The 24,825-nt window shown below is 40.4% G+C and overlaps 1 protein-coding gene across 5 annotated transcripts in view; it reads left to right on the forward strand.

Annotated features, from left to right (window-relative positions):
- The window catches only part of PARD3B (par-3 family cell polarity regulator beta), a 1,095,296-nt gene that overhangs the window by 1,005,502 nt on the left and 64,969 nt on the right, over nt 1-24,825 (forward strand). For all 5 annotated transcript variants that reach the window (XR_001484068.4, XM_005574020.5, XM_005574021.5 and 2 more), the window contains one exon: nt 18,659-18,738. Coding sequence is in view for 4 of the 5 variants with exons in the window: in XM_005574020.5 (XP_005574077.3) it covers nt 18,659-18,738 (80 nt within the window). In the remaining variant the exon portion in view is untranslated. The remainder of the gene's footprint in view (nt 1-18,658; nt 18,739-24,825) is intronic.

Below are 24,825 nucleotides of genomic sequence, written 5' to 3' on the forward strand. Positions count from 1 at the left end.
GGGAGTGTAGTCCATTAAAGGTATTAGCTATGAGGAGGTATTTGAATTCTCATTGACTGAGAATTGTGAGGTGGAACAAGCGTGGGGTGTCTTTTAGCTGAGTTGTGTGCTATTGAAAATGATGCAGGCTGAATTGAATTTTGATTTTTTAAGAAATGATTCGATTAACACTTGAACCACATGTCCCTGTGTCCCCCAGGAATATGGTGAAAGAGGCTCCATTCCTGTTTCTTCCACAGCATTGCATTCTCCTGCTCCCACTCACTTGAGTTTTGCCACCCTGTGAATTATGGTATTTGATCTCTGTTCCTAAGGAAAGATGATTCTACCCACTCTTTAGATGAGTTGTTCCCCACAGTTGACCCTCAAATTGAAAGTGATGTTTCCCTTGTGAACGTTGTAAATTTAAATTCAGGGATCATCGCCTGATCAGTAACTCACTTGTGGGTTGTTAGGGTAATTTATGCATTGCTGCTTGTCTGCAAAGTAAAAGTAAGTTTCACGTGACCCTTCAGGAAGCTACTCGGAGAGACCTGTCCCTAAAGCTACATTGGACCAATGGACAAATTCAGGAATATAACTCTCTCTACTTCCTTCCAAGTGACTTGGATTAATGTTGGTGCTATTTTCCATACCAAAACCCAATTACAAGATGGAAGATTTTTAGTAATTGGACCCTTTGGATGTGAAACATCTTAGGTCAGTGCCCCTGGGGATAGCCTTCAGTAGGAAGGGTTCTGGGGCTTCAAACAGAAGGTAAATCTGATTTATAGATAGACATGGCATTACATCTGTCACAAATACATTATGAATGGGTGCTGTACATTTTCTAACATATAAATCAACTCCCCCTGGGAAATTATCCTTCATCCTAATGGATTATACCATAAGAAGTTCTTTGCAATATTCATCCTAAATTTTCACTTTTCTTAATTTCATTATATTGATGAGTAGAGAGCCTTACGTATTCTTTTGCCTACCTCTTAGGGGTGTTAAAGTATTAGGCTAATGTTTGTAAATCACCTCACAATTCTCCAACTGAGCCCACTAAAGCAGTGCAAAACAGTACTAGATAATAAATAGGTGTTGCTTACGCTCAACATTCATGCCATACTGGGACATAATGAATAGACCCTTAAGTAAGTAGATAAACATTCTTCTCCTTAAAGATGGGAAATCATATAAATGGCACTCAACCAGAATTTCAATGGCTTAGCTGCCAAAGTTGGAATTTGGCTTCTTTGCATAGAAATAGTCATGACGAGTGTTGGTTTCTTCTTTTCTCTTTGTTTCTCCCGTCTGCTGACCCCTTGCTATGCAATGCTTCCCCTTCAGACTCTGTACCTTTGCTTCTCTGGAAGAACTGCACTTGGATGAGCATCTCTCTGAACACAGACACTGAGGATGCTTTCAGACTTGAAAACGCAATGAAGGGGCCTTCTGCCAGACTGCAGGGCTAAATCTGGGGGTTGCACTAATTTAGGAAAACCCACCAATGGACCCTATAGTAAAATGTCTGAGGTCAGCAGTTGGAGGTGGACTCACTCTCTACCTGTGCACACAACCTGTTGTACCCTGGGAAGGAAGCCAGCTGTCATTCTCTCCTCATCCAGTCATTAGGACTACACACACATGGTCCTGGTATTTATGTGTGATCCCAAACTGTTCAATAATGTAATAAAACACATATTTCATATTTGCACTGTTAAATGCCTAAATCACAAATGCTGTTTCTTGATTTCATTTGGTAGAATTCATGTTCCCACATGAATTGGAGTATTGCATTCAGTTGCTAATAGCACCTTGAGGTAGCCCAGCTAGGATAATCCAAGTCTGTTTTCCGTGGGTAGTTGAGGATTACTTTTTTCTCTGCCTGCCTATGTTACATCTCGCCTTCAATATTACTTTTTTCATTTAGTTGATGCTTTATTCTTTTAATCATTTATTGAGCATATGTGTGAGATAAGAAGTATTACAAAGATGAATAAAGCATGATTATTTGTCCTCAAAGCACTGATGATCCAACGGAGAAGGAAAAACAAAAACACAAACCACCTCCTTATAACAGTCTAGGTAAGTATTATTTACAAAAACATACTGTAGGCTCTCAGAAAACAAAAAGAATAGTTCTGTCTGACAGGCTTCCCAGAGGACCTGGTGATGGAAGAGAGGGGGAGAGAAAAAAGCTTGAACCAACGTAAGGAAATGTGAGAGTGTATAGGGATGAAGGATGGTGATACTGATGAGGATGACAATGATGACAGTAGATTGTGAAAGGCTTGGATGCCATGCTTAAGAATTAGACTTTTCTCTAGGCATTGAGTAGTTTCTGTAAGCAACAATAAGATGGTTACATATGTGTGTACACACACACACACAACACACACATCATCCTTCTGAATGTGTCATATTATTCCAGCCACTCATCTTCTATACATATAGTATAAAAAAGAGGCACTTTCATAAGAGAAAGTAAGAGTTCTCTCTCTATAATGCCCTCCCTTTCTGTCTGTCTCTTTCTCCTTTCTCCTCCTCACTCTCTTTCCCAATACCGTTTTCGGAATAGTATCGGTGAAGAAGCTTCCATTAGCTCTGTAAGCCGGATCTGCTCAGAGCGTTCATGGAAATGAATGCTATAGGGCAGGGAAGAAATTCTCCCCAAGTGTTTTTGTTTATTATGCTTTGTTTTTTAACCAATAGAAAGGTCAGATTCAATGTAACTACAATAGTAAGAATGAAGATTTACTGGCATGTAGTAGACTATGTGTGAGATGTACTATGTGATTTATATTCATCATATAATTTAATCCTCATCTGAGTAGGTATTATTATTAATCGCATTTACAGGTGAGAGAAATGAGGCTCAAAAGTTAACTTGCCCAAGATCACAAAGTCAGTAAGTGGTAGAGCCAGAATTCAAACCCAACCACTATACCACACTGTGTGCAGGCCTGAGACCACTGCCTCTGGGTGTTCAATTAGAGACTCTTCATGCCGTTTCCAGATAGAATTAATTAATGCTGACAAAGGGCTAATATCCAGAACCTACAAAGAACTCAAACAAATTTACAAGAAAAAAACAACCCCATCAAAAAGTGGGCAAAGGATATGAAAAGACACTTCTCAAAAGAAGACATTTATGCAGCCAACAGACACATGAAAAAATGTTCGTCATCACTGGCCATCGGAGAAATGCAAATCAAAACCACAATGAGATACCATCTCACACCAGTTAGAATAGCAATCATTAAAAAGTCAGGAAACAACAGGTGCTAGAGAGGATGTGGAGAAATAGGAACACTTTTACACTGTTGGTGGAACTGTAAACTAGTTCAACCATTGTGGAAAACAATGTGGCGATTCCTCAAGGATCTAGAACTAGAAATACCATTCGACCCAGCCATCCCATTACTGGTTATATACCCAAAGGATTATAAATCATGCTGCTATAAAGACACATGCACACGTATGTTTATTGCAGCACTATTTACAATAGCAAAGACTTGGAACCAACCCAAATGTCCATCAATGATAGACTGAATTAAGAAAATGTGGCACATATACACCATGGAATACTATGCAGCCATAAAAAAAGGATAAGTTTGTGTCCTTTGTAGGGACATGGATGAAGCTGGAAACCATCATTCTCAGCAAACTATCACAAGAACAGAAAACCAAATACCACATGTTCTCACTCATAGGTCGGAATTGAACAATGAGATCACTTGGACACAGGAAGGGGAACATCACACACCGGGTCCTACTGTGGGGTGGGGGGAGAGGGGAGGGATAGCATTAGGAGATATACCTAATGTAAATGATGAGTTAATGGGTGCAGCACCTCAACATGGCTTATGTATACATACGTAACAAAACTGCACATTGTGCACATGTACCCTAGATCATAATTTTAAAAAAGAAGTAATTAATGCTGGAATCAGATATGCATTGGGAATGATGGTGCGTTTAGGATTGTCTGACCTACCCTCCCTGCCGTGTCATTCTCTTTGAGTGAAGTAGTCTTATGAGGAATTCACAACACCTGCCTTTGTCCTGGTCAGGGTAGTGTTGGGGATTGAGTCAGATGATATCTGAGAACATGCTTTGATCATTGCAAAACCCTGTATGAAGTATCTGATGATATATCACTCATTTAATATGTATGCAGGAACTAGACAGCAAGCACATTTTAAAAACAGAACAGGTAGTTTGAAAATCGGTTTAACCTTTTAGGTATCACTCTCTAGAGCAGGTATGTGCACAGCCCCTCCACGGCCACGGTCAGGGGCCCATCAGCATCCACGCTTCCAAGCCAGCCATTGCTGGTCACTCTGTCCTTTCCCCAGGGCCTGCCAGACTGTTCACGAAGTAGCAGCACAGCTGTCACAACTGATGACCAGCTGTTTTTTATTTTAACAATGGCCACTAAAACCCACACTGAAGTATCCTTTGTATTATTTCCTCAGTAGCTTAGATATCCGGTTCTGAAGCTTTGATCAGATGACTGAACAGTCTCCAGATCCGAACCCCACCCCTCCCCCAGGTCATTGCACAGAGCAAACGTGTTCTGCTCAAGTGGCATCCTCAGATCTCCGCTAGGTGGACTTCACAGAGCGGCCAAGTACGGTTAGCGGTGACTCAGGTGAAGTTTTTTCAAAGCCATCTTAGCCAAAGAAGTATGAGGCTTTGATGTAGCCTTTCACTAGTTCGAAAGTAACTCAGGAACAGAGGGGAAAAGACTCAGCAGTTCTCTCCTTATACCCAAACTTTCCTCATTTTAGTATCACTACTCAGCTTACAGGGAAGTCAGGGAGAGGGTTCCTAGAAACCCACTAACCACGGACTCTGTGTCCTCCTCCACGGCATGTGAGTTGTGCAGCACCATCGTGCTACATCCATTTCTTGGCTCATGTGAGACACTTGGGCTGATTTTTTGTTGTTGTTGTTGCTTGCTGTATATTTGCATAATTTTATATCCCGAGCAGAGTTCTTGATTTTGCAAGAGCATAATAAAAAAAAAAAAAAAAACACTGTGAATTGGCAGGTTTGAGGTTATGATTTGCAGCTGGTCTATCACTTCCTCTTACTGGAAGCTGCAGCTTAAAGTATTTTACAATTATCATATTTCACGGGACCTGGGCCTATATTTGCATCTGCTCATCTTTTGGTTTTACTTTTTAAAAAATACTCTCTTTTCACTTTCTTTTGGTAGAAGAATTGTCCAACACATTCATTTTATATATTTTTCTCTTCTGGGTGTAAATTCATATGGTTCAATGCTATTGAAATCAAAGCACCAAGGTCTAATTGACTTAATAATAGTCAATGCAGTGAGCCCTTTGGACAGGTTTTTGAGCTTGAAAACAGTGACAAAGCAAATTCTATCCAGGGTTGCAGTAACATTTCTAACCAGCCCCCTTTGTCCATTGTCATTATTTTGATTAAAAAGGTGTGTAGAAGCCACGGTGGTTTTGCAGGATGCAAAAATTATTGCAGAAACTTCCTCTATTAGTGCAAATTATTAGAGGATGGAAATGGTACTTGAGCAGCAAGAATGACATTAATTATGTGAAAAGCAGTCATATCTGGCAGTTGGCAAGCATGCAGTATTCTTCAACAATCTTCCATGGGTTTGTGTTCAGCCAGCATTAGAAATCTAAAAGCTTTTAATTTTGGCAAAGTTTTCACAGGACTTGCACTTCCAGCATCTAGATAAAAGATAATTTGGAAGGAAATTATGTTGGTGAAATTGAAGAATTCAGTAATGAGTTCTGTGTAGATGAATCAATGCCCAATTAAATGATTATATCAAATCTACCTTTAAATGTTGACTTAAAATAATCATATTTTAAAGACATTGAAAGTAAGATGCTATATATACATGTAATCAGAAGAGCAAAGTCTGTGTTACCCATGCTGGTAGAGGAGTGATGTGTTCTGATTGATCCATGAATTTGATTAATGGAAAGAAATTTAGGACAGGAATTATCTGTATGCTAAGATTTAGAGTAGATTGTCATAATCTAGCTTGTTTTCATAGTTTCCATTCCCTTTTGCAACTTTTCTCTGTTTCTCTGGGTTTTTTCCTCTTTCCCTATCCTTCTTCCAGGCTCCCTTCTCTGTTTGAGTGTTTTAATGCTCACATAATCTGTTTTTTGTTTGTTTTTTGAGATGGAGTTTCACTCTTGTTGCCCAGGCTGGAATGCAATGGCGTGATCTTGGTTCACTAAAACGTCCACCTCCTGGCTTCAAGCAATTCTCCTGTCTCAGCCTCCCAAGTAGCTGGAATTACTTGGAGCGTGTACCACCACACCCAGATAATTTTTGTATTTTTAGTAGAGACAGGGTTTTGCCATGTTGGCCAGGCTGGTCTCAAACTCCTGGCCTCAAGTGATCACCCACCTCAGCCTCCCAAAATGCTGGTATTACAGGCGTGAGCCACCGTGCCCGCCCCTATTTTTTTAATCTACTACTTTATCCACCTATTTTTTTCCCTTCGTGGCAATGAATACAGCCAATCAGAGCAATATTGTTTGTTTCATTCATTCAGTCAATCAGCGTTTACTAAACCTCTGCCATGTTTATGGCACTAACCTGATGACAGGCAGAGCTACCAAAACTGAATGGATATCCTGCCATAGGCAAAAAAGCACATGTTTGGCTGGCCAGACATGGTGGCTCACACCTGTAATCCCAGTACTTTGGGAGGCCGAGGTGGGTGGATCACTGGAGGTCAGGAGTTCCAGGCCAGCGTAACCAACATGGTGAAACCCCATCTCTACTAAAAACATAAAATTAGCTAGGCATGATGGCACATGCCTATAATCCCGGCTACTTGGGAGGCTGAGGCAGGAGAATAGCTTGAACCCGGGAGGCGGAGGTTGTAGTGAGCTGAGGTCGCACCATTGCACTCCAGCCTGGGCAACAAAAGTGAAACTCTGTCTCCAAAGGGGAAAAAAAAAAAAAGTACATGTTTGGGATCCATAAAATTCTTAATAAGATCAATAAGATCATTGAGCACGCGTAAGAAGGACAAGATAAAGCTGGAAAGTTAGGTTGCTATGGGTTACTAAAGGCCTTGCATACCAGACTAACAGGCTGAGTTTTTTTCTCTAGTTAACAGGAAACTATTCAGTTGTGTGCGTGTGTGTATGTATGTATGCATATTTGGCTTGGTTTTCCAAACCAGGTTTTGACATAAGAACATCAGTTTTCAGAAGGTTTTCTGTTCAGTTCTTCCTTTCTCCTCAACTTGTCTTTATTCATCTTCCTAGAACTTGAACTCAGCTGCTGCAGTCATCACAAAATCGTTTGGTTAATACAAATTTGGGGAAAATGCCTGTCTGATTCCAGCATGAATGGTAGAACAGGTCTGATGATGTTGTGACTCCAGTAAGCACTGCATAATGAGGTAGCCATTCCGTCCAACAGTAGTTATGTGCCCAGTAATTCATCCTATTGTACACGGTTCCTCTCCTAGTCCACTGCTACTTTGAGCTCATAGGAATCTTTCCTCACGCTAAGCAATTACATAATTTAGATTCCAAACAGTTTTGATTTATACTCTAGATCCGAGTTCAAATCTAAATTATTAGACTATTTATAGGTTTTTTTTTTATTTTGTAAGGAATATGAAAAGCCAGGACTATGTAAACAAAAGAAATGTGGCAGTCTTAATAAGGCATAACCATAAAACAGATGTCATGAGGGTAAAGCTCCCTTGAAAACATTTTGATAATATGTTTTCTATGATTTAACAGGTTTGGACCAAAAATCTAGCACGAAATCTGATTCATTCTTTCTGGTAACTTCCACTGAATAGATGTTTGAGACGTCTGTTTCATGGACTCAGTAAATATTAATGAGCAGAGTGATACAAAGATGATATGCCAGTCCTTGAGAATGCAATGGTGCCAAAAGGAGGCATTGTCTTAGCACTCAGGAAGCTTACAATATGAGATCTTATGTTAACCAAATTAATAGACTGACACCATGTATGAATAACTGAAAAAAACTCTACATAAACCAGGCTATTTTTTTTTTTTTTTTTTTTTTTTTTTTTTTTTTTTTTTTTTTTTTTGAGACGGAGTCTCGCTGTGTCTCCCAGGCTGGAGTGCAGTGACATGATCTCGACTCACTGCAAGCTCCGCCTCCCGGGTTCACGCCATTCTCCTGCCTCAGCCTCCCTAGTAGCTGGACTACAGGTGCCCGCCATTACGCCCGGCTAGTTTTTGTATATTTAGTAGAGACGAGGTTTCACCATGTTAGCCAGGATAGTCTGGATCTCCTGACCTCGTGATCCGCCCGTCTCGGCCTCTCAAAGTGCTGGGATTACAGGCGTGAGCCACCGCGCCCGGCCAAACCAGGCTATTTTCATAACACATATCTCTTTATTAGGAAACACTTTTGCTATACCAAAAAATTAGTATCTACACAAATATTAATGCCTCCAGCTATAAGAAATAAATATTACTAGGCCATTGGAGTTCAGTGATATGGCTAGGAAGACCACAAACACATTGAGAATACTTGCAGACAGTCGGAGACACTTTCACACGTCCCATCGCATCACCACCATAGGTTCGTTTCAACTTTCTAGTCCTTCATCTCAGTTCTTCATTTAGGAAACAGAGTGACAATAACTATAATGATCACCGCCAATATATGAGCAGCATTGTGGGGGGCAAAATGTTGCTTTGGGGTCAGACACATCTCAGTTCAAATCCTGACTTTGCCACTGTGTGACCCTTAGGCAAGTCTCTTGATGATCTCTGAACTCTCATTTCCTCATGTGTGAAATGAGGCAGAGATGGAAACGATGGCATTGATTGCAACTCATGATACTGATAGTGGAGTGTCCTAGAGAGTCCGTTCTTTCTAGTAATTGTAAATGGAAGTGACCAGAACTTGCCCACTGGCTGAAATAGAAAAAAGAAACATTTGGAAAAGCTGAATATTTTATGTCTATGTTTAATCTTTATAAATGGAAGTATACCTAAAATATGCTAGAGAGCTTGGTCAATGAATATGCTTTATAGAGTTTATCAGCTAAAAGGGATAGTATAAGAAATAATATGAACTAGTATATCATTTAAGAATTGAATCTATTTTGAGGGTTAGCATTGTCTCTTTTGGGATGAGTGAATAACATTGTCACAGAGTGTACAATAAAACAAAACAGCAAGGAGTGAATGACTCATGGAATACATCCATGGAACAATTAGAAACCAAATTTAGTAAGTATTAGATATTAGCATCTAGTGATTAATGTCACTAAGATTATATCAAATTCCTGTTTACTCTGCTCCTGGAGAATATAGGACAGGTGACAGATTTCTTAGGAAATGCTTTTCCTAATGCCTTTTTCTTTTCATCAGACCTTTGTCTTTTTTCAAGTATGAGTTTACATTTTAGCCAGTGTTACAATCTCTCTATTTGTAGGTAGACAGATGGGGGATAGGAAATGAGGAATGGTGTCTGGCTCTTTAATTAAAGACATAGAACCAGAGTTTGCTCTTCGAGCTTACTGGCAAGGCACATACGCACACGTGCACATACACACACATACACACACAAAGTGCATCTGATAGATGAAGCCAAATTTGTAAAATTGTATCCACAATCATAGTTTCTATGGTAACTGTATCTTAGGCCCAGACACAAACAGAGCTGGAAGGAGATGTCTGATTTTATTTTCTGCTAAGACAATCATAACAGAGACAGTTCAGGTTATTAAGATGCCATAGCCCAGTGTACATGCAGCTAGTACTTGGATGGTGCTGCCATAAGATTTCATGCTTAAATCCCAATAAATACTTTATAATTTCATACTTTGCAGATTGCTTTGCTCTCTTTGTCATTCTGCTATAAAATCATCATGTGTCTACACACAGTTACTGTATTAATGAGGTGTTAGTGGTCAACACAAATGTGGAAATGATGCAAGATAATTTTTATAAATGTGCACAGGTTAGAAGGGACTTCCAGGATGTCTGTTTTAACCCTGACATGTTACAAGGAAGGAAAATGTAGGCACAGAATCGTTAAAAGACTTATCCAAGAATTATTTTTAAAATACTTTACTTGCTGTATTTTTTAAACTAACAGATGTTCTAGACTAGTCTATAAGCTGAATACCCAGTTATTTGACAAAATTACTGAAATCAAATTACAGAAAACAAACACTTCAGAAACAATAGTTTGAATGAGTGTGTGTTCTTTCGCCTCTCTGGATAACACATTTGTAAATACGTAGCTCAGCATAATATACCACATATTGCCGAAGATAAATAATTAAACATCCTATTTTGATGAGCTTCCTTTTGTTTAAATAGAGCATTTCCCTTAGTTCCCCTAGAAACATATAGCATTTTAGCAAAATGTCTTAATATTAGAAGATGCTGAAATCCAAGTTTATAACTTTTTAGAAGTTTTTATTGTATTGATTCCTTTAAACATCTTCCAGCCAAATCTATAACTAGGTAAGAGCAATGGAATTAGAAGAAAGCTTTTGGAAATGTGGAACACTGCTCCAAAATATCTGTCATGATACCAACTTGAAATGAAAGGCACGTTTCCTAAAATGGCATCTAAATTTTTATACTTTGCATCTTAATCTTATGATGTGTCTGGCAGCATGAAACTCATTTTTTTGTAATGGATCTAAGACATATTTGTAAATGAGGATGTTATATATAGGTGGATAAGCCGTATTGCAACTTTGGCCTCTCCCAGCACAGCAGCTTTTAAATTTCCTGAGGAAAATTGGCTTAGAGGACATAAATTACAACATTGGCAAAAATGTGTCCTAACCTGTAGAAACTGGAAAACATGTTAATTTTGAATTGTTTCCGCTTTTCATCAGCAGACATTTGCAGAAAAATCTTGTGTAATTTATTCTTTTATTTTTAATGAATTGTTTAAAACTGTTTGAAAAGGCATTATATCTTCTCCTCTGCCATTAATCTATAAATGGGGAATATTGGGAGGTTAAATGGCCTCTTTAGGATATTGCTTGATGAAACTGCTGATTCCAGCAATGCCAGGCTACAAATACATACTAATTTAAGGAACCCTGAATGTAAGCAGCAAGCTCTTTGCTTTTGTAGAGAAAAGACTAATAGCTTTATTTTAACAAGGCTCTTAACACCCCAGCCGGCAGCAGGCACTGAGTGAATGAAATTGGGGGAACTCCCATGGACTAAAAGCACCTTAATTCAACGTTCCTTCCAAACACCAAGCCCTCCTGATAGGCTTGTCACAGGCTGTCATAATCCAGCCAAAGAGGGTCACCACGTGCAAGGCGCAGCGAGGTATGAGCGCTTTAAGTTGTTTTGAATAAGCTCTCTGAAGTTTCACTTCCTGAGCTATATCAGTAAAAGAAAGATAAACATGCCCCAAATCCAGGCGTAAGTTCTAACGTTACACTGTTGTGTAAAAGGCTAGATTTCTGTTATGGCTTAAGTCAAGATTGTTTCTATCAGATATATATTTAGGTCATTACATTAAAAAGAAGAAGAAAAAACCTTGCATGATACCAAGATAAAGGGATTAAAAAAAATTAATTGGATCAAAGCTGCTGACCTTATTTTTTTGTGATGAGGGAAATTACCTAATAAGGAGTTCTTCAAGCAGGAATATTTCTGAGCCTTGTTGAGCACAGAGAAAAATGAGAAGTGAGCTTATAAATGCCTGTGTCTGTTTTCTCTCCCTCACTCCCTCTTCAAGTCGTCTGACTTCCTAAGGACTTAACCACAACTTCTTAAAACTGGCTTCCCTTTAGCAACCCTCTATCTCCAATTTCCTATCCTCCATTTGCAGCTCTTTGCAAGAATATTTGTACCCAACACGCTAATCTATATTGCCACCAGTTCTAACTAGAATATTAAAAATTCATCAGATTATAGGAGATTACATGAATTATGATTTATCCATATAATGGGATATTATATGGCCATTAAAAATCATGTTTTAAAATATATTCAATGACATACAAAACTGTCAATAATAAACAGATAAGAAAACAGCTCTACATGCTATTAAAATATGTATGTGGGGCCAGCGCGGTGGCTCACGCCTGTAATCCCAGCACTTTGGGAGGCCGAGGCAGGCAGATCACGAGGTCAGGAGATCAAGACCATCCTGGCTAACATGGTGAAACCCCGTCTCTACTGAAAATACAAAATAATTAGCTGGGCATGGTGGTGAGTGCCTGTAGTTGCAGCTACTCGGGAGGCTGAGGCTGGAGAATGGAGTGAACCCGGGAAGCGGAGCTTGCAGTGAGCCGAGATAGTGCCACTGCACTCGAGCCTGGGCGACAGAGCGAGACTCCATCTCAAAATAAATAAATAAATTAATTAATTAATTAATTAATTAATTAAAAATAAAAATAAAATACGTATGTGTTTATAAATGTTAACAGAGAACATTTTGGGGTGGTTTTCCACAATAATCATATAAGGGAGAAAAAAATGATTAAATCTATTTTTTTTAAATAATGGAACAGAAATGTATCCCCATCATTTTCATTAACTAACATTGAATCCCCGAGGGAGAGAACTTTTTCTCACCTCTGTCTTATGGTACTTCACATGTTACTCCACCTATGAGACACTAACACATGTTTACATATTTGAAAGTATTAATCCCATTCCATAAGCGTGACAGCATAAGGCAGTACAATCAGTGGTTGTTTGTTTATTAGAAAACTAGAAGGGTTTTCAGCACCATAGAGTCTAGCTTTCTCTCCCCATCAATCCACTGAAATCACTCTCTGTAAAGCACCAATCACCATCTCATTGCCGATTCCAAAAAATATTTTTGCAGATTTTATAGTAGTCTCTGTTCAGTTGCAGAGAACAACATCTACTGTAGCTTAAGAAAGAATACATTTATTACACCATAGTAATGAGCTTATAGAACCATAAGGGAGGTTAAAGAGAAAAATTCTTGGATAAGCTTTCAGGAATAATTTTCCAAGCCACACTCCAGAACTGAGCTACCAGGGGAGTTGTTGCTATTTCTATGTAGGAAATTTTAGACTGCAGAGTTGCATATCGGGAGCCACCATGATTAGGAAGATGCCACCATCAGAAAGCCACCTCTCCTGCCACCGATTCTAAGACCAACTATAAAAGTTACATTTCACCCCCAAAACTAGCAACATTACAGCTGCTAAAGCTGCCACAGGAAAACCAAGCATCTCTCTCATTTAGTCATTCTTGCCATAATAAACTGTGGAAATATGGCCACTGCCTCAATTCTATTTCCCACATGTTATGGCCTAACTTAAATCATGCCAGTACATTGGCTGCAAGGGAATCCAGAGAAAGGTAGTTTGTAGCTTTCCAGGCTCTGTAATTCAAGGTGACACTCCACAAGAAGAGTGGATTGGGTGAAGTGCACGAACACACAGTCCCTGTCTTACTGAAGCTCTTGACTGTTTTGACACTGTTGACCACTCCCTTAATGGAATTCCTTTCTTGGTTTCAACAATAAAACATTTTCCTGGTTTTCTTCTGAACCAACTACTTTTTCTCAGACTTCCTCCTGGGTTCAGTGTTTTTGGCCTGCCCCTTAAATGACGGTGTTCCTAAGAATAGTATTAGTGTTCCTCTCCTCATTGCGTGTCTTGTCCTTTATTTGGTCCCTATAGACTCTTCCTGGGCATTCTTTTCCAAGCTTTCAGGTACCATCTGTATGCTGAACATTTTCCAATGCTACATCTCTAGTCCAGACTTCTCTAAGTTGCAAACCATTATACTCAACTATCAGACATCTCCATTGAATGTCCCAAGTCAAGTTTAATATGTCTAAATATTCCCTCCTACCTCTACTCCAAAATCTGTTCTTCATTTATACCTGTTTTGGTGAATATTACCAAAACCATATAGTTGTTAAGCTCAGAAACTTGGGCATTATTCTAAATACATCAGTCCCTTTAATCCACAGTCAATCCTATTGATCTTACCTCTTTGAAATCCTAATGACACTCTCTTGTCTTCATCCTTTGAAAAAGCCTCTAGTTTACGCTCTTACAATCTCTGGCTCAGACCTTCACTGAACCCTCCAAGTTATGGCAAGAATAATCTTAAAAACTATAAATTCTCAGAAGATAATATACAAGAAAATCTAGGTGACCTAGGGTTTGATGATGATTTTTTAGATATAAGAGCAAAGGCATGATCTGTGGAAGATAAAATATGTTGAACTTTATTAAAATTAAAAATTTTTGCTCTGTGGAAGACACTTCAAGAGAATGAGAGAAGCTACAGATTCAGAGAAAAAGTTTGCAAAAGACACATCTGATAATGAAGTATCCAAAATATAGAAAGAAATCTTAAAACTCAACAGTAAGAAAACAACCTAAATAAAAAATGGGCCAAAGACTTCAGCGGATCCCTCACCAAAGAAGATATACATATGGCAAATAAGCATGTGAAAAGATGTTCCACATCACATGTCATCAAGGAAATGGCAAAACAACAATGAGATGTGACTACACACCTGTTAGAATGGCTACAACTGGGAACACTGACCATACCAAATGCTGACAAGGAAGTGGAACACCAGGAACTCTTATTCATTGAAGTCTGGTGGGAATTCAAAATGGTATCACCACTTTGGAAGACAGTTAGGTGGTTTCTTGCAAAACTAAACATAGTCTCACGATATGATCCAGCAATCGCCTTCCTTAGTATTTACCCAAAGGAGTTGAAAACTGACATCCATACAAAAACCTGCACATAAATGTTTACATCTTTATTCATAATTGCCAAAAGTTGGAGGCAACCAAGATGTATTTTAGTAGGTGAATGACTAAATAAACAGTGCTACATCTGGACCCTGGAATATTACTTAGCCTTGGAAAGAAATGAGCTATCAAGCCATGAAAAAGCATGGAGGAAACTTAAATGCATATTACTAAGTAAAAGAAGCCGATCTGAAAAGACTGCATAGTGTATGATACCAACTATATCACACTCTGGAATTGACTATGAAGAGAGTAAAAAGATCATTGGTTACCAGGACTTGGGGGAAGGAGTGATGAATAGGCAGAGCACTTAAGATGTTTAGGGCCTTGAAAATTCTCTGTATGGTACTGTAATGATGAATGCATGCCATTATACATTCGTCCAAACCCGTAGAATGAGTAACACCTAGAGAGAGCCCTAATGTAAACTATGGGCTATGAGTGATTATAATGTATCAGTGTAGGTTAGTGAGTTGCAACAGTTGTAGCACACTGGTGGGCATGCGGGTAATGAAGGAGGCTATGCATGCATAGGGGTGGGACTATATGGAAATCTATATACCACCTTCTTAATTTTTTTGTGAACCTAAAACTGATCTAGAAACTAGTTGCTTTTTAAAAATTGCAGTGGTGGCGGTAACAGTAATAGCCACAGCAGTAGCAACAGTAGTATAGTTACCAGCTAATAGTTTTCTTTTCTTCACACCGTTTCCACCTTTGCAAAATCTTCAAATTCCCTGAAGATACAGTCCTTTTGTTATGCCTCCATGGTGTTTCACTTCTGTGCTCTTTACTTGAATGGCTTATCCTACTACTCCTACACCCTTCTGCCTCAGAAAAACTCCTCCTCATTCATCCTCAGGTTTGAGATGACGCTTCAACACCCGTATGACGCTGTCTTCAACTCTCCCAGGTGGACTTTGGAATTTGTGCCTGCAGACTCCCAGTGCCTCCTTCCTCAGACTTCTACAGTGATCTCATTGTACCATACTTGTTTGCAGGCCTGTTTCCATGAGAAGACCCGCTGGATTTCTTCATTGCTTTGAATACAGTGAATGACTGCATTAATGATGTTGCAGTTTCAATGGAGAAACATACAAAGATACACACGATTAGTGAAGGACAGAATAATTTTTTATGTACAAGCATGCTGCCTATCTTTTGAAGCCTGGTCCAAGTTCTGGTACTTCCGTGAAGTTTTTCCTGACACCTCCAGGCCTCACCTGTGCTGCTGCTGCTAACATCCTGAATGGCACTTGATGTTACATTGTCCTCTTTCATTCTTTGATTATTTCATTTTGAATGCTGTTTTCCCAACAAGACAGAAAATTCCTTAAGAATAAGGATCACCTTACGTTTCTTACAATGTTATATGCTATTGGGTATATTTAATAGATGGGTGTATGTATACTATATATAAACATATATGTATATACATGCAAATATACATATATGCATATTTATATATGTATATTTTATGTATATTTTAATATTTATATGTATATTTGTATGTATATATGTATATTTGTATGTATATATACATAACCATATATTATAAATACATATAATTATATGTGTGTGTGTATATATATACACACACATAATCTGTTCCTTGAGGCACCAGAACAGTAACAGGCATGTGGTCTCCTCAAGGCAACAGAACACTGACTGCTATTATCATTATGCCAGGACAGTTCTGGATAACAGTGCTAAAACTATTAACTTGGAACTTTATAGCTACAAGAAAAAGCTCCGTTGGAATATCCAGAGGTATACTATAGATACTTAAGCATAGTGATTTTCCAACAACCACAATTAATAACCTCAGCATAGTATTGATACTTGCAGAAATTCTCTTTCCATAAGAAACAGTTTAAAAACACAAGAAAGCAAACCTTAGGTAGGAATGGGTGAGGACAATGTTTGTCCTTCACTTCTTCCTTTTCTATTGTTTTTATCCCCTGTCTGTCATCATCCATGCCTCTGGTTTTGGTAGAAAGTTCAGAAATTTAAACCAAGGCTTTTATCCTAGTGCAGAGAATTCTCAATCTCTCTGTCTGTGATTGCTTTAAAGATGTACAGTCTTCATCCCTACCTACATAGTAGCTCACTGGACTCTTGCCCTCTCAGATAACCCCAGTGTCTCCTGTTCCACCTATTGATGAAATATAAAGAGGTTTTACAGGACACACTCTAAAGGTCCTCCCACAATAATTAAATGCCAAGAATAGTCTTTCTTAATCTAAGTGCATGTGTGTACTTGCTTTGCAACATCTCTCACCATATCCCCAACCCCATATACACAGTCTGCACAAGCTGGGATGGAATGGTGGTTTTATGGAGAGCTGGCACTTTTGGTAAGAAGAAAATAACTTCCAGGTGGTTGAGTACCAGCTAGAAAAATTTCCCCTACTCACCTTGACACTGTTACTTCCTGTGCTAACTGGCAAAATCTCTTCCTTCCCACCTGATAGTCCAAGTTTTCTATTTACTCCTTCCGTGCCCCTGTGTGAGGGATACCCAAGAACAAAAGCAAGCACATGAGTGGTCCATGTGATGCCGGGTGTTTTGAGGTGAACAGATAGGGAATCAATCAGTCAACAAGTACTTTTAAATGCCTGTTCCGTGTTCATCCTGATTTTAGTTGGTATGATAGCTACAGAGGGATGAGATATAATATCTTTTCATTCAAGAAGCTAACACACAGTATTGAAAACCTACTGGGGCCAGTCACTGCCCTTTAGGATCTCAGAGGCTGATGGAAAAGACTCCAAGAAAGGTAAACACAGGAAGTACAGAGGAAGAGACAAAAACAATAAAGACTAACACTAGATAGAAAACAGTTCATCACTTATGTGTGGCCATTCATAAGACAGAGGACTGAGGTTCAGGGTGGCCCGAGGGGGCATCATGGATGCTGTGGAGTAGACAGTTGATTGTCAGCAACCCCGGTTAGTAAAGAAGGGTTTTATGGAAAAAGGTACTTTTATTTATTTGTTTGTTTGTTTATTTATTATTTGAGACAAAGTCTCATTATGTCACCCAGACTGAAGTGCAGTAGCACTATGTGGGCTCACTACAACCTCTGCCTTCCGGGTTCAAGCGATTCTCCTGCCTCAGCCTCCTGAGAAACTGAGACTACAGGTGTGCACCACCACACCCGGCTAATTTTTCTATTTTTGGCAGAGACGGGGTTTCACCATGTTGGCCAGTCTGGCCTCAAACTCCTGACCTCAGGTGATCCGCCCCCCCTTGACCTCCCAACAAAGTGCTGGGATTGCAGGTGTGAGCCACCGCACCCAGCCAGAAAAGGTGCTTTTAAAAATACGGTCTTTTCACAGCCAAGAGGAACTATAATGGCGTGAAAACTAAATGTAACATACTGGATGGGATCCAGGGACAGAAAAATAGCATTAGTTAAAAATCTAAATAAACTATAGACTTTAGTTAACAATATATCAATATTGATTCATTAATTGTAAGAAATGTGCCAAAGTAATGTCAGCTAGTAGTAGGAGGGAAACTGGGTACAGGACGTATGGGAAGTCTCTATACTACCTGTTCAATGTTTCTGTAAACCTAAAACTATTTTTAAAAGTAAATTCGGTTTAAAAAAAAAAGAAGAAGAAAATGGTCTAGCAGCCTACAGAATATTCCTGGTGTGGGCACATGAGGGAATCAGTTTGACAGTGACCCTTTTTTGAAAGAAGTGACTTTGTTGTTAAATACCATGTTTGTGGCTTGATCATCAATTCCTATAGCAATGCAGAGTTCTTGCTTGCTTCTCCGTGGTTGATTTTTGGCAGGCGGCAACAGCATTTGTGCACTGATTATAATTTCGAGATGCATTGTCAGTAACCAGGGTGTATAATGGATCTTCATCTCTAATTACTTTTCTCTCCACAGGTGCCTGGAAAGGGTCCAGATGGGAATGCACACAACCTCCGCTTTGAAGGGATGGAGAGGCAGTACGCATCCTTACCCAGGTAGATCACGGAGGGGTCTCCCATCTCCAGCTCACCTACAAATGAAGTCTTTAGAGAAGTCTACATGAAATAGAAATCTGGCTTTGAAATAGGGAATATGTTATAATTTTGCCTTGCTGCCGTCTGCTGCAGTCCTAGTTCCATCTTCACAAATGTGCTAATAATTGAAATACTTGTGGGTTATTTTTAAGGGGAGAAAATAGTATATCATTGCCATTGAACATGTCAGCAAGAATACTGGATACTAAATGGAAATCCTAAGCCATTGCTATAAAAATGGTATCGAACATCCTGCACCAAGCTTAGAGACAATCAAATAGTAAATCCTCTGTCCTAAGAGTTACCCATGAGGAATGGCGGACCAGTCTTAACCTTGAAGTTTCATGTGGGTGTTAAGAAGCAGGAGAGAAATGTGAACTTGGGAAGGTGTTCTTTGCTTGGTTTAGAATCTGACCTTGTTCTCAAGGCAGTAAGCAAATATTGCTGAGAAGCACAGACCCAGTGGGGGAAAGAAACAACTGCATGGGGAAAGTTTGCTGGGCCACCCTGGCCTGACATGATCCACTCATACTGTAACTAGACACCCTTGAAAATGAGATACGGTTCTCGAAAGCTTGTGCTGTTATTGGTGAGATGAAGGGGAGTTTTAGTTTGCTATCAGTAGCACATGACAAAGAAACAGCTTTTCCGAGAGTGCATGCAGTCCAGCTACAATGGGAGTTAGGTGAGGAGAGTGTGAGAATTAATGCATCCAAAAGAGAAACAAAGACAGGTTAATGCCAGGCTGAAAGCTGCAATGTTTTCAAATATTGCCTTTTAAAGGGGCGGGGGAAAGACTCCAAGTAGAGCTTCTTTTTCATCAAAGCTGAGCTATTAAAGTGCCAGCTCAGAGATGGAGTGACTGTTTGACATTGTATGTTGACTGTACCTCTGTGTGTGATCTTACAAAACGAACACCCTGAACATTACAGTGAGCAAAGCCAAAGTGACCATCTGCTCTTATAAATAGTACGTTATTTTCAAAAGTCGTGAAATCTCAAATCTAGAAGAGAAGCAGTTTTGTCCTGATTAGGCAGGACACCGAAAATACAGTATTTTTAAAGCTTTTATAAAGTTATATTTTATTTATCTTCCTGTTTTTTCTTTAAGAGATGTTGTCTAATAAGTTTTTCTCATTTGTAAGTAGCTTCCTGTTTCTATTTTCCTTGGCTTAGTACAATTGGCCTTCCGTATCTATGGGTTTCACATTCATGGATTCAATCAACCTCAGATGGAAAATATCCAAGAAAAAAACACAGTTACAATGGTACTGATCATGTACAAACTTTTTTCCCATGTCATTATTCCCTAAACCGTACAGTATAACAACTATTTGCATAGCCTTTACATTGTACTCAATATTATAAGTAATCTAGGGATGATATAACGTGTATGGAAAGATGTGCATAGGTTATATAGTAATACGATTCCATTTTATATCAAGGACTTGAGCATCTGTGGATTCTGGTATCTGAGGTCGGGGGCTGGGGTGGGGGAGGTGCAGTCCTCGAACCATTCCCCCAAGGAATGGGGAATCATCCCCGAGGGACAGTTACATTTTCTTTCATTTTAAAAATGGAAGCGGTTTCCAAAAATTTGTTTTACATATAAGATTTCCGGCTTTCACTGTTGAAGTATATGGAAATTGCGGTTAATGCAGATGGAAAATAGAATGTTCTTATGAGAGAGAATAAAAAAAGGAAAACTGGAAACAGTTTAAAATCTTCCTGACCAATCTGCACTCAGAGTGCAGAAATGGAGTTTTGGGTACAATTCAAAGGCACAGAAATAGCATTTAAAATTCTATAAATGTCACTCATTCATTCATTCACCATGTATCTGGTGATCACCTAGTATGTGCCAGGCCCTGAGAATATGGAAACTGGAGGCACAGTCCCAGTCCATCCTTAGGACTCTACTGTTAGAGTAAAGGAGTCAAGCAAATCAGCCTTTTACGGTAGTGCAACCAATGCTTCTGTGTGTAATTGTTAACGTAAAGTCTTCTGAATTTCCAAGTCTTGTTTATTTGCACTAATCCCTGAAATGCTCACTCATGACTGACTCTAAACAAGTATATTTTAGGATTAAACACTGGTGGGGGTTTTCTGAGAAAGGTAATACATTTATGCTGTTTATGGCTCTTTATGAATGTATGAATTGACAAAATCCTGCCAGCCCCAGAATAAAACTGTAGCTGAAAGAGAAGCATCTCAAACTGGAAATAATTTTGGCAAAAAGTTCACTCACCCACGTACACAATGGTGAGAACAATTAGTTGCACGTGCAAAAAACCTTTGCAGCTACCTGGCAACCAGAGGCAGCCGTGGTGGAGAATAAATAAGGCTCAGCTAAATGCGAGGGGGACCCCTAGCAGTGGCTTTTAAATGGGGACGCTGCAACACAACATCTAAAGAGGAGATGTGAAGCTCCCTCCCAGGCACTGTGCCCTGATCCATGGGTGGGGGCTCCAAATTCAACTAATGAGATGCAGAAAGCAGAGGCCAGAGACGCACTGCTGACTTCTGAAAAGGTATGCAGATGCTGCTCTGAGTGCCAGTGACATTTACCCTGGGTTTCTTGTCTTTCCCCCTGGAGATTTTACTGTCCACTTAATTGAATCACACCAGCTCCACTGCTGTCTCCTTCTGCCAGGAGAGTGAGGCGAGCACATCTCGGTAGGCACCGGATCCCTCTTCATTCACAGAGGCAGGGAGCTTTGAAATATTTATGGAGTTAAATTTTTAATTAAAAATGGGAATAAATCCATCTATAGGAAGTCGGTGGCCAACCTTATAGGGAACTTAATATGCTACTGACTGATTGGGTTCCTATGTTGTTTGTGCAATGCTTCACAGTAGTTTTTAGAAACAATTCAATAACATTGATTTCTATGCCAAATTTGGAGTCATCGACACAGAGAGAAAATGCCCCACAGCGCATGGCGTAGGTGAGCAGCTCTGGTCAAGGGGCACCCTCAAGTGCTTTCATGGAACTCTTGTCATCTTTAAAGCGGGACCATGCAGCCCGCTGCCAGGCTCAATGACACTTCACAAAATAAAGCCAGAACGCTGGCCAGCACAGGAAAAAGACAATTCCCAGCACTTGGTAGTTATGAGGTTGCCTAAGGCTAAGGGCTAAGCGATGTTAAGTGTTATTGTTAAGCAATGTTAAATCTTCTGCCTCCTAAGAAAAATGACTTCACTTCTTTTCTCCTGAGGGTGCTGTTTTGGAAAGCAGAGTGTGGTTGTAATACAACCTCGTTCGTAAACACCAGACCTGTACAGGGGCCAATGTTTTACCAGCCTGAACAGCCCCCAGTTTTCCTGATAGTAAACAGAATGAAATCAGCATTCCTTTATTCTTGCCTGACACAAATTATTACTCACCCTAGGTGAGCAGGGAAATGGCTGTTTCCTAGGCTGCTATGATGTGCGAACATCGAAGTCTGTGTTTTTGCAAATGGCTCCTTTTTCACTCCAGCCTGCCAGCCGCTCACAATTCTCCCAGGTCCCATTCTGATTTCGCAGGCCTCCTTGCAGTCAGTCCCTTCAGCAGTGAACTCTCCACCCTTCCCATCTCAAGCTCCATCATTCCCACCTGGCCCCGTGGGATCCTATTATCCCCCTCTCTGCAGATGGCTCCGTGCATCAGCACATGATGTTGCTCTTCCGGACTTAGAATCAAGTGTGGAATCCTAGGGAGTGAGCAAAAGGCACTGCAGCTCTTCTGTGGTCCTATGTGCGTGGGCGGCGAAAGGTTGCTGGAGAGACTTGTAAAAGTGCATTCATGGGTTCCACTACAAAATTCACATTATGCAGCGCAGCTGGGTCCCTGCTGGCGTCCAGCATTGTTTGTAGTCATGTTGTCAACTCCCCTGACTATCCCACAGTGGCCATTCCAACCCTTTCTACTCCTGTTAAGTTCTACAAAGATGACTAAACTCCCCAAGCCCAGTCTCTGGAGGTGACCTCACTTCCTTTCCTTTACGACCTTGAGGCATTCAACATTAGCCCCTCAACTTCTGCTCCCGCAGCTCAGACTCCTGCTTCTTCACTCACACACACTTCCCAAGGGGACACACTGAGGGCCTGAGCTCGGAGTCAGGCCATGGTTATAGCCCCACCTTCATCACTTACCACTTGTGTGGCCTTGGGCAGTGATGGAATCGCTCCAGACTCTGTTTTCTAATCTGCAAATTGGAGATGATAATAGAGCCTCCGTATAGTGCTGGTATGAGTATTAAATATAATAATACAAGCAAAACCCTCAGCAAAAAGCCTGTGTAGTGCATTGAAGGATTTTTTATTGTTAGCTCTTTTTTATTTCTGGGGACAAAGTGTGCCTTCCTGTAATGAGGCACACCCACACACCAGAGCTCATTCTCCCTGGCTTCTTAAGGACCTTGAGCCACCAACTACCCTCTCTCAGTAGCATCTTAAATCCTCTTGGCAGTTGCTTTCCTTCCCCTGCCTACATTGTAGATGCACAACCTCAGTAGCACAGTTTGCCAGGAGTCCCTACTGTATGGAGAAGAGGAAGGAGCACCTGCATAGGGATATGCCGGGGGAACTCACTGAAGCTGAAGGATTCGCCGACTCAGGAAAGACCAGTGGTCTGGAAGGTCAAGTGCAAGAGAACATAGCAATCTACTGTGATTTGAACGATAACCTGAGCTAATGGGCATGATAGTAGACAGCAGTGCTATGGAGAAGGGGATTATAACGGATACAGGATGCTGACTCGGCTCTAGGCAAGAGGCCAGGGCTCCTGTCCAGCAAGACTTGGGTGCAGGAGTAGGCACTGCTCCAGTAGTGGAGGCCATACCCAGGGTGAGTTAACTAGGAAGGTGGAGCATGATGCTTTGGCTCCCAGGGCAGACATGGCATGACAGCAGCACCCTATTTGCTGGTGGGAGAGATACTACTAAGATAATCCTATTATCTCAGGTCCGGGCAGTGCTGAACATGCAACTACCAGGACTTATACCTCAGCAGAACTCAGGTGGCAGGACTACCCCAATAAATTGACTCTTGTATGTCAGAGAAAAACAAAGACCCTTGGTCAACGCTCCTTTTCCCACATTTCCTAAGAAAAAGTGGCCTATACCTGTTGGTTCTATTTCCACTCAACACACTCACACTATAGCCTCTTGCCCCAGGCTTCTGACCATACCACTAATACTTCCACCAGATTCTGCTTCCCACCTTTTGCTCCATGTGGATTCTCTCTGTGCCATCTCCTCCATTCCTGCCAATTCAAGGCCCATCTCTATGATGATGATTCCAAAAGTGCCTGACATTCATATCCCACTGTTGTGACTCCAGTTACAGCCACCTGTTTGATATACCCCTCCTTCTGCCTCTAAGGCGCCTCCGAGTCCCCCTGCCAAAACCCGTGCCATCTTCCTTGGCTCTTCTTCCTTTAAACTTCCATAACATTTGGTTAGCACCTTCCCAGTACCCTAAAAACACCCTGAATTAGGTTATTATTCTCCACTGCCCCTTTCCACCCCATTGAACTATAAATTCCTTGAAATAGGAGACTTTGTTTTATACCCATCACTTGTTACACCCAGAACCTAACATAAAGCCATGTATACAGTAGAGTCAATACATTGCTATGCAGATGAGAATAGTTTTTTTGGTTTTTGTTTTGTTTCCTCTACCCAGGTGGAGGCCTAAGTATGGGCCCCACCACTGGAGCAATACCTACTCCTATACCCAAGTTTTGCTGGACAGTGTGATCTCATCTGTTGCCCATGCTGGAGTACAGTGGTACAATCTCAGCTCACTGCAACATCTGCCTCCCAGGCTCAAGCATTTTCCAACCTCAGCCTCCAGGGTAGCTGGGACTACAGGCACATACCACCACACCCAGCTAAATTTTGCATTTTTTTGTAAAGGCAAGGTTTTGCCAAGTTGCCCAGGCTGGTCTCAAACTCCTGAGTTTAAACAATCAGCTTGCCTCAGCCTCCCAAAGTGCTGGGATTATAGGCGTGAACCACTACACCTAGCCAAGAATAGATTTTCTTTATATACAAGGAAGTTA

Source organism: Macaca fascicularis, chromosome 12, assembly GCF_037993035.2.
Source record: "Macaca fascicularis isolate 582-1 chromosome 12, T2T-MFA8v1.1".
Lineage (NCBI taxonomy): Eukaryota > Metazoa > Chordata > Mammalia > Primates > Cercopithecidae > Macaca > Macaca fascicularis.